The following is an 11160-nucleotide window of genomic DNA, read 5'->3' as shown; positions in this document are numbered from 1 at the left end:
TTCATCCTTTTTGGAGGACAGTTATTTGTTTTGATGTTTTGGATCACTGTCCTGTTTCATTTCAGCTGAATCTGTATTGAATCTCCTCCAGATCTGTTTTGAATGGGCTGCAAGCTTCGCACAGCCCTACTGCCCAGCTGGGCAGGGCTGGGGGCTGCAGGGTCCCAGTGAGGACCAGGATAGGGGGTGTGGATTGCTCATCCAGGGGAGGGCTGCTGCCCACCGTGCAGGCAAGGAGACCCCCCTGCAGATCTCTGATTCCTATCATGCTGGGTTGAGGGGCAGGGAAGCAGCTCAGAGTAGCAAGCAAGCCTGCTGGTCCCTGCAATGTGACTTGGCTCTGCAGGGAGCAGAGATCTGCACCAGGGGTTTTTTTCACCGCCGCTGCCCACCCTGCACTGCTCTGGTGACATGGGGCTGCACAGGGCAGGCAGTGGCAGAAAGGAGAGCCAAGCATGGATTTCTGCTCCCTGTGAAGCCAGGTCACATGGCAGGGACCAGCACTGCCCTGCCATGTGACCTGGTTCCACAGGAAGCAGAAATCCACGTGGGGTCTCCTCGCCACTGCTGCCCACTCTGCGCTGTCCTGGATTTTTGCTCCTTGCCAGAGCCAGGTCTCATAGCAGGGACCAGCACTGCCCTGTTGCATGACCTGGTTCTGCAGGGAGCAGAGATCGACTCTGGGGGTCTCCTCGCTGCCGCTGCCTGCCCTGTGCAGCCCCACATCACTGGGGCAGGCTGAACATTTGGCAGGCCAAATTGAATCAGGGACAGTGATCTGAATCAATGAATCAAATCACTGTCCCTGATTTGGGCCGAATCCAAATCTGAATAGGGCCCGCTTCACACACCCCTAATAAAAATCCCAAAATTAAATACCAAAATGTATAGGTATTTAAAATGTATTTTATTATAGTGACTGAGGCACTGATAGGTTTCCAGATTGCTTTACAACTGTAAATATATCAATAAAACATTGTGTTTGATTGATACCTACACACACACATACATGCACACACACACATATATATGCCTTTCATTTTAATAATGGATTTAATCAGAGAATTTGCTATTTTTTTTATCAGGGAAAACCAGGATCCCTGATAATAAACAAATACATTTTTGACATGGGATTTTGTTCAATTCACAAAAGTTATGGAGAACTGCCTTGAGTCTAACAAGATTGAGAACCACTGGCCTAGCTTCTTTCTTCATCCCTGTCTAATCCCTAGTCTTTGGACTCCCTAGTTAACAACGCTTGGTTTTGAAACCTGACCCATCTTGTCTGGGTCATACTTGTGACACTGGTGAAGGTGAATGAGGAGGAATTGCTGGAGAGGAATATCAGCCACCCTCTTAGGAAAGGAATAGGATGGAAGGTTACCCTTAAGGTAGAAGCTGTGTGACCTTTGCTCAGAAAAACCTCATTCTAAATTGAATATCTGGATATCAACCACTGACCAGATTCTTGCTTAAGTTTACAGAGAAAATTGAAGTGGTGTCATTTTCATAGTACCTATATGACACACCACCTTGATATTGCCAGTCTAGCTACAGACCCGGGTGTTTTACAGAAATGTACTGGCATTAAAGGGAAATGGTGAGCCTTTGGTAATGGATAAAAATTAGGTATCCTTGTTAATATTGTTACAGGTATTCACAGCCTTCTGTCTCATTATTACAAAGTGTTACTGGTTCACTGTAGTTCATGATAGGAGGGAATGTTGCAGGTTTTGGGTGGCAGTGTTCTTTCCTGGCTCAGTGTTCTTAGCAAATGTGGGAAAGTGGCTTCTCCTCACTGAGAGTACTGTAGTTGGGTGTCTTGCCAGGTTCCATTTTGTCTCTCCTCATGTTCAACATGCATGCAAATCTGTTAGGAGAGTTTGTAAGAAAGTAGGGACTGAAGTGCTTTCAGTATGCTGACTCAGACAGAGCTATCTCTCTCTTTCATTATTAATATTTTTGTTTATTATGTTCTATTATGCATTCAGGGGTCTAGTTATTTTGTTGCTGAGCCCTCTGCTAAGTCGCCTTGGCTATGGATTTAACTGGCGCTGGGGAGCTGTTATTGTTTGGAGTGGAATACGTGGGACTTCTACATTGAATATGGCACTTGGGATTAACAAAACAACAGACGTAAAAGAAGCAAAAATGCATAACATGGTAAAAAAAATAATGATTTTTTTCACAATTTGCATACAATTTGTCCTAAATAAATCAATTATTATGAAATAAGTATTTATTATTATTCAGAATCAGATTACCATAGTAAAATATGCAAGTACCTTTGACTATCTCATGAATGGATATTCACCTACATAAAATCAAGGTATTTGAATGCATGTTTGCAAATTGGAAGTGACCAGCTTTGAAAGTGTGTTCTGACCAATTTAGGCTCATAGTAGAAACAAGCAAAGAATAGATAATGATTTTTTTATCTGACAACCGACTGGCAGATTATTAACTCAGATTATATATAACTTTTATCACATATTATAGAATTCATCAATATTGCTTCAACATTTTTATTAAATCTATATAATTAGCATGAAATATATTTAGTATAAATAATGATCTCTAGAACTTTATGTAGATTTAAGATATCCCATGAATTTTTGTTAATAGTAGCTTTAGCAGAAGCTGCCTCAAGCATTTCAAGTGCTTGTGGCCAAGATTTTAAAAGTATATGTCTAATATTAAGTTCCTAAATCCATATTTAGGCACCTTTTCATTTTGAATATCAGATCACGTATTTAGATATGTGTGGGTATAGCAGCATAACTCTTGGTTTGCGCTTCTGAAAATCTGGGCTTGTATTTCCAAATTGCTCTGTGTATTTGGGATTATCAGATAAGATTAAGAACACCATTTTGTTTGGAATTACAGTGATATTTCTTGTCCATGCTGCACTTGTCCATTGCTACCTGTAAGGAACTGTTGACTCTGCCTTAGTGTTTTTCCTGAGACAAATTCAAGAGAAAGAAAGATTACTTCCATTTCAAGCATCAGGGCATTTATATCAGTCTAAACATTAGGCCACAGTCAGGTTCTTTAATATTTTAACTAGGCAATACTTCTATTCATGCTACATCTGTGGCCTCCATAAAATAGATGGTGGTATGTCAAACACTCTTGCCACTACTTTCACTTGAATCACCTGCATCTCAAACTGCTAAAGATGCAAAAAATGAAAATAACACTTGCTAATCAAAGAACTCATAGAGTTCATAGACATTAGGGCTGGAAGGGTCCTCGGAAGATCATTGAGTCCAGCCCCCTGCCCCAGGGGCAGGAAGTCAGCAGGGATCATAGGATCCCAGCAAGATAAACATGCAGATGTCTTTTGAAGGTGTTCAGAGTAGGTGCTTGAACCCCCTCCAGCAGCAATCTATTCCAAACCTCGGGGTCTCGGACAGTAAAGAAGTTCTTCCTTATGTTCAGCCTGAAATGGTTATGGAGGAGTTTACGACTGTTAGTTCTTGTCATCCCTTGGGGCGTTATGGTGAACAGATGTTCCCCCAGATCCTGGTAAGCACCCCTGATAAACTTATAGGTGGCCACCAGATCACCCCTGAGCCTGTGCTTTTCCAGGATGAAGAGTCCCATAGCTCTCAGCCTGTCGTCGTAAGGGCTGTTTTCCTGATTTCTGATCATGCGCGTGGCTCTCCTCTGGACTCTCTCAAGCTTCTCCACATCCTTTTTGAATTGTGGAGCCCAAAACTGGATGCAGTACTCCAGCTGCGGCCTCACAAAGGCCGAGTACAACGGGAGAATGACTTCCTGGGATTTGCTTGAGAAGCATCTATGGATGCAAGCCAGCATTTTGCTCGCTTTACTAGCTGCAGCATCACGTTGAAAGCTCATGTTCATCTTGTGGTCAATCATGAACCCCAAGTCCCTTTCATCCGTAGTGCTAGCCAGCATAGCACTGCCAAGCTTATAAGGATGCTGCAGGTTTTTCCTCCCAAGGTGGAGAACCTTGGATTTGTCCGTGTTAAACACCATCAGGTTCTCTTCCGCCCATTTCCTGAGCCTGTCAAAGTCAGCCTGGATTGCCCTCCTGTCCTCAGGTGTGGACACTTTACCCCAGAGTTTGGTGTCATCGGCGAACTTGGCCAGTCCACTTCTGACTCCAATGTCCACATCATTAATGACGATGTTAAACAATATAGGCCCAAGGACAGAGCCTTGAGGGACCCCACTGGTTACAGGGCACCACAACGATTGACTTCCTTCAACCACCACCCTCTGGGTCTGACCACGGAGCCAATTCCCCAGCTAGCAGATCGTGGTGAGGCTGAGGCTGCAGTTGACCAGTTTTGCCAAGAGGTGATCATGGGATACCAGATCTTTGGCTTTTTTGAAGTCAAGATATACGACATCAATCTCTTCTCCCTTGTTCAGGTGATAGGTCACCTGGTTGTAAAAGGAAATAAGATTGGTCAAGCAGGACCTACTCTCAACAAACCCGTGCTGGCTATCCCTCAGGATGTTAAGAATAGCTTCTTTGATAATCTTTTCTAAGACCTTCCCTGGGCTAGAGATCAGGCTGATGAGCCTATAGTTTGCCAGATCCACTTTCCTCCCTTTCTTGAAGATAGGCTCTTTTTTCTCTTCGTTTAATGCCAACAGTAAAATTATAAGATGGTAAACTGGGATATTTATCTTGTTTTCTTGGCTTTTTAAGGCTTTTGTACTGTGTAGGACGTGAAACTTCCATGTCACAGTTCCAGAGCTGAGAACTTTTACTTTAGCCTACAGGAATTTTGTCCCTGTGATCAAAATCAAAGTCTGAAGGAAAGCTAAGTCCAAATAGCTTCTTTGAAAATATATTTTTTCAGTCTCCAATGTCTGTTATGTCCCATTAAGACATTGTGTCTTTTGGGAGAGAAATAAGTCCAATGCACGTTTTTATTTCTAAGCATAAATACTGCTTCTGCCTCAGGTCAAACAATACCCTGTATTATAAGACAACTTATATTTCTTGTATTGGAAACAGCAGTTCTTCTATGTATTCCATCCAATTCTGTTAGTTCTCAAGAGATATTTGAAGGTCATTCACTTTAACCATGTCTTTTGCTGTATTGTTTCTTCAAACATCCTAGGTCTGATGTTAGCATTGCTTCCCAGTTTACTGAATTTTGTCTTCATCTTGAGTTAGGAGTATCCCACTGGGCACATCTGCATGTGCACATTTAATGCACAGTAACCTAAATTACTGTGCAGTACAAGCACGTGTCTATACCTGCACACCTGTACTGTGCAGTAACTATGGCAACTTGTACCCGATTAGTTACTGCGCAGTAATGCAAATGTAGATGCGTTACTGCGCAGTATAGCAGGAGCCTCCCAGCTGGGTCTGCCCAGCCACTAGGGGACCATCTGGAGTGGTTCCTGGCTGGCCCCCTGTCCTGCTGCTGGCTGGGATGTTCTTTGGCAGTCTCTAACTGCAAGGTGTAAAAGTATGCAGCCATTTTGTGCTTCAGGGTATACACTCCAGGAAGCCAGCAGGAGCTGCTTGCAGCTGCAGCACCCCAGCAGGCCCCATGTGCCCCCCTAGACAGCCCACAAGCTGGGTCCACCGGGGCTGTCCCCTTCCTGAGCTGTTCTCTGGCCACAGATGAGTGCTCCCCAGGGCTGAAGCTGGCTGCATCCTTTGCCCAGCCCTGTAATCCTCCCATGGCTGTTGGCTTTGCTGGCTGTGCCATCAGGGCCAGCACCTGCTGCTGCTCACCCCCCCACTTCTCTCTTTGCAGGACTGTAGTGAAGCACCTTTGCTGCATGGCTGTGACACCCTGGCCATGCCCCTGTTGGGGGTGCTGCTGCCAGTTCTCCCGAGCCAGCAGCACAGGGCCAGGGGCCCAGTCAGCTGGTGCAGGGCATGACATCCTCCTCCTTCCCCATGTCCAGCCCTAGCACCATCCATGTGGACCCACCCATCTGGAGCCCCAGGGTGCCAGCTGGACCCAGGAGGAGGTGCACTCCCCTGTGAAGTGAAAAGTATGGCCTGAGGCAGTTTACTCAAGGCAGGAGCTCAAACACCCACATTTATGAGGCCCTGGCAGCTGGGATGTGTGCAGGGGGCCACTCTTGGTCAGCACAGCAGTGCTGCATGAAGACTAAGGCCTGGCAGGCCCAGAGGGTGGTTGTGACTGGCCACAATCGTTGGTCCAGTGGAGCCCCTAGGACCATGCCCTTCATGCGGGTGCTGACCCGCATTTTGTTGCCCCAAGAGCCTGCACCCCACCCTGACACCTCTGGTGACATATCACTGGGGGAGAGCACCTTGGGCCTTCACCCTGTCCTGCACTCCTCTCTGGCTGCTGTGCCCACTGGCAGGCTGGGAAGCCCTGGCCAGTAGCTGCCTCAGCCTCAGCCCCACCCGACAGCCACCCATGAGGAGTGGATGGCCATACCACTGCTGGCTGCCAGCAGCACCAGCAGCTTCTTAGGGGGGTCCTCGCTAGGCACCAGCCCCCAGCCCACTGCAATCCATGGACAGCAGGTGGAGCTGGACACTGCCTGGCATAGGGAGCCCCACGCTGAGCCGCCAGCCTCACTGGCCCCGGACCCATGGTAAGTTCCAAACTGGGATGTGGGAAGCCTCCTTGCCCCTAACTCTGCCCCCAGCCCCCCTCCTTGCCCCACCTGCCTGCACTCCCCTGGCCCCAGGTTTCCCCCCAAAGCCCACAGAGGCGGGACACAGGTCAGACCCTTACTGAGCAGCCCATGTCCCCACAGCTGGGCAATGGCATGGGCCTCTCGTGCTGAGGAAGGTGTAAATTCTGGCAACTATTTACATGCTGGGGTTAGGAATGTGTAGCTCTACACAGGAATGTGTAGCACTGCAACAGATAGCCCTCCAGGTAGCCACAGAGGTTGCTGGGACAGGCTGGGCTTGCCCCCTGAGCTGTTGTAGCTTAGGGTCCCAATACAGGAGTGCAGGTGTGCCCGGGGCACCAGCAGTATCAGCAGCAGCAGGGTGTAGCTTCCTGGGCAGGCCTCCATCTGCACAAATAGCCCATCACACACCACCCACAGCACACACAGCATGGGTATGTTCAGGGTGAAGTGGCAGTGTGGTGGGTGGCTGGTCCTGGGGCACCTCACCAGAGAGGCCCCCAGCAAGGAGGGTGGGGGAAAGCAAGGGTGCAGTCAGCTCCTCACCCCAGTTGTCTAGGAACCCCATGTGCCCCGAGCCCAGGTGCTTGGGCTGGGTGGCAGTGCAGCAGAGTGGTGGGCCTGGGGGGGAGAGGGGGGCGGTGGTCAGCAGGGACAGGAGCTGCAACAGCAGGTGCTGCCAGCAGCCTGGCCTGGCCCACCCTGGGAAGGGGAAGGCGGCCTGAGGCCAGCCTCCAGGGAACAAGCAAGGACAAGGGGCTTGGGCGGCATCCACCTGAGCCCAGGCCTGCCTGGCCAGCTTACCATGGTCCTTGGACACCTGCACATGGCCAGTCTCCAATCTGAGGCCAGGCAGTGCAGAGCCCCTGGAGGAGAGCATCTTATCTCTCAAATGTTGCAAAGACTCACAAAAGCCTTCTGTCTCTTGCCTCTGCAGGGCCAACATCTGAATGTGGGGGAGAGGCCACAGAGGCCCACAGGCTCGCTGCCACCTGCTGCTGGAGCTGCCTGGAAGCACCAGCTGCACTGCCAGTGCAGCCAGGAGGAGAGCTGCCTGCTCTCGTGACTGGTGGAGGCCTGGGTGGCAGACCCAGGGTCTCACCCCACCCTGGCCTCTGCTTCGCCCAGCCCCGCAGGGAGCCATGTGAACAGGCTGCACAAACAGGCACGCTTGTCTGCCTGGCACGTGAGTTAGCATGGAGTTTGCGCGGGAGGGTGAGCAGGAGGGCCTGAGGCTCTGCCTGTGCACACCCACCCTAGGGAAGCCAGTCCCAGCCATAGCCAGCCCACCAGCAGCATGACATGGATGGGCACGCGCCGCACCCTGAGGGTCCCTGAGGGGCCTGCGTTTTCCCCGCCCCCCCCCCGGCTCCTCAGAGGCCTCCACCCAGATGGAGCCCACAGTTCTGGACTCTATGCAGACAGAGCCCCTGGCTCTTGGCTACGGGGGCTGCCTGTCACCTTTTCAGGTTCTGGGGCCCGGGAGCATAGCCACCTCCCCTTGTGAGGTCTGCTCCCTACTGGGGTCTCTGGCATGCCAGCTGGAGGAGCTCCAGGCCACAGTCCAGAGACTGTGTGCCATCAGGGACTGTGAGCAGGAGATAGACTCCTACAGCCAGGCCCTTCTCCCTCAGGAGACAGAGAGTAGACCACAGTCTCCCTCCAGGATAAGGGAGGACTTGGGGACCTCCCTTACTGCCCAGCCCAGGGGTTGGACCAAGGTGGTCAAGGGCCCCAAGGCCCCTGACCTGCTGGAGCTATGCAACAGGTATGAACCTCTTGCAGACCCAGCAGAGCCTGCTGAGTTGCCAGCTCCCACAGGCAACACAGGCACTACTGTAGCTACCGCCCCTGCTCTCCCCAAGACAAAACACAAAATGTTTGTCATGGGAGACTCCATCCTGAGGGAGGCAGAGGGGGCAATCTGCCACTCCAACCTCTTAGCTCGGGAAGTCTGCTGCTTCCCAGGAGCTCGCATCCGAGACATTGTGGAGAAGATCCCCAAACTCATCCAGCCTACTGACTGCTATCCCATGCTCCTTATCCATGCGGGCACCAATGACGTGGCTTGGAGTGCTCCCAGCCAGGTCATGAGGCACCACAGGGATTTGGGAGTGGGGCTAAAAGGCGCAGGTGGTGTTTTCTTCTATCCTCCCAGTCTTGGGCTACGGGCTGAGGAGAAAGAGGAGGATCCAGGTAGTTAATCAAAGACCGCGGCACTGGTGTCATCGGGAAGGCTTTGGCTTCCATGACCACAGTCCGCTTTTTGGTGAGAGAGGCAACGAGCTGCTGGGAAGGGACGGCCTCCACCTTTTTCCGCTGGGGTGGAGGCTCTTCTCAGCCAGACTGGCTGACCTGCTCCACTGGGCTTTAAACTAAGCCCACCGGGGGATTAGGGAACTACTGCCACTGCTGGCCCACTGAGCAACCATAGCAAAGCCAGCAGGCCAAGGCACTTAAGGGAGTCCACCCCTGCCCCAGCCCTGGAACAACCGGTAGGCAAGGCAAGAGCCCCCAAAGGGACACTTGCTTGTCTGTACACAAACGCCAGGAGCTTGGGGAATAAACAGGAGGAACTTGTCCTCCTGCTTAACGCAAATAATTATGATGTCATAGGGATAACGGAGACTTGATGGGACTCCACCCATGACTGGACCATGGGTATAAATGGTTATACCCTGTACAGGAGAGAGCGAGTAGACAAAAGGGGTGGGGCATAGCTCTCTATGTCAAGGAGAGCTACGCATCCCTGCTAGCTGATATTGGCAACCAGGGTGGGTGGCTGGAGACCCTCTGGGTTAAAATCTGTGGGGAACATGGCACAGGGGATACAATAGTGGGAGTCTACTATAGACCTCCCACCCAAAGTCAAGAATTTGACCAGGAGTTTGCCAGGGAATTGGCTGAAGCCTTATGCTCCAGGTCCATGGTTGTCATGGGAGATTTCAACTACCCAGGCATCTCATGGGAAGAGCGCTCAGCTAAATTCGAGAGGTCGCAAAGCTTCCTCTTGTGCGTGGATGACCTCCATCTGACACGAGAAGTCTACGGGCCGACGAGAGGTACTGGCAACCGGGGATGACCTAATCGGCAACCTAACAGTCGATGGGAAGCTGGGTGACAGAAACCATGAGCTGATCACCTTCACTATCTGCCGTAAAGCTGGCAAGACAGTCAGCAATACAGAAGTCCTCAACTTCAGGAAAGCTGACTGACAAGCTCAGGAGGCGTCGGTGAGGCCCTAAGGGATCATGACCCAAAGGGGAGGGGAGTTCAGGAAGAGTGGTTGCTCCTCAAGGGAGCGATCCTTGATGCACGAGTTGATGCTATTCCGTCTTGGAGGAAAGGCAGCAAAAGGGCACAGCAGCCCCCTTGGCTCTCCAGGGAACTAGCAGACCTCCTGTGGCTAAAAAGAAAGACCTACAAAGAATGGAGGACGGGATCCACTTCCAAGGAGGAATATTCCGCAACAGTCCGGACCCGCGAACAAGGAAAGCCAAGGCTGTGACTGAACTCCAATTAGCTACAAGTATCAAGGATAATAAAAAGTCCTTTCTTAGATATGTGGGGAGCCGGGGGAAAAGCAAGGGCAACATTGGACACTTGCTAAACCAGAAGGGACAACTGACAGCCAATGCCGAGGAAAAAACCAACCTACTGAATGGGTACTTTGCATCAGTTTTTCATCAGTCCCACGGGTTGCCCCTGCCCATTATGGGACAGCGATGCCCAAGTGAGGGAGATCCCTTGCCCTCCATCAGTGCTGACCTCATGAAGGAACACTTTGAGAGGCTGGACACCTTCAAGTCAGCTGGCCCTGATGGTTTACATCCCCGAGTACTGAAGGAGCTGGCTAGCTTCATAGCTCAGCCCCTGGCACGAATCTTCAAGAGTTCCTGGCACTTTGGTGAAGTGCCCGAAGATTGGAAGAAGGCCAATGTGGTGCCTATCTTCAAGAAAGGGAAGAAAGTGGATCCAGCAAACTACAGGCCCATCAGCCTGATCTCTATCCCAAGGAAGGTCTTAGAAAAAATCATCAAAGAGGCCTTCCTCAATGGACTGGCTGATGGCAACATCATGAGGGGGAAAGCCAGCACGGTTTTGTTGCAGGTAGGTCCTGCTTGACCAATCTCATTTCCTTTTACGGCCAGGTGACCTATCACCTGGAGAAGGGAGAGGAGATTGATGTTGTATATCTTGACTTCAGAAAAGCCTTTGATTTGATATCCCATGATCACCTCTTGGCAAAACTGGTCAACTGCGGCCTCGGGTCCACCACGATCCGCTACCTGGGAAATTGGCTCCGTGGTTGGACCCAGAGGGTGGTGGTTGAAGGAAGTCAATCATTGTGGTGCCTTGTAACCAGTGAGGTCCCTCAAGGCTCTGTCCTTGTGCCTATATTGTTTAACATCGTCATTAATGATGTGGACATTGGAGTCAGAAGTGGACTGGCCAAGTTCGCCGATGATACCAAACTTTGGGGTAAAGCATCCACACCTGACGATAGGCGGGCAATCCAGGCTGACTTTGACAGGCTCA

At 50.6% G+C, this 11160-nt stretch overlaps 1 protein-coding gene across 1 annotated transcript in view; it reads left to right on the top strand.

Moving 5' to 3' along the window:
- The window catches only part of LOC109299239 (sodium/hydrogen exchanger 10-like), a 259437-nt gene that overhangs the window by 68380 nt on the left and 179897 nt on the right, over positions 1 to 11160 (top strand). The window contains exon 9 of the mRNA XM_019519839.1: positions 1992 to 2163. Coding sequence (XP_019375384.1) covers positions 1992 to 2163 — 172 coding nt within the window. The remainder of the gene's footprint in view (positions 1 to 1991; positions 2164 to 11160) is intronic.

This window comes from Gavialis gangeticus, unplaced genomic scaffold (genome assembly GCF_001723915.1).
Source record: "Gavialis gangeticus isolate Ggan-Ray unplaced genomic scaffold, GavGan_comp1, whole genome shotgun sequence".
NCBI classification, from domain to species: Eukaryota; Metazoa; Chordata; order Crocodylia; family Gavialidae; genus Gavialis; species Gavialis gangeticus.
Note: the sequence above shows the minus strand (reverse complement) of the source record. Positions and strands in the feature narration are given on the sequence as shown.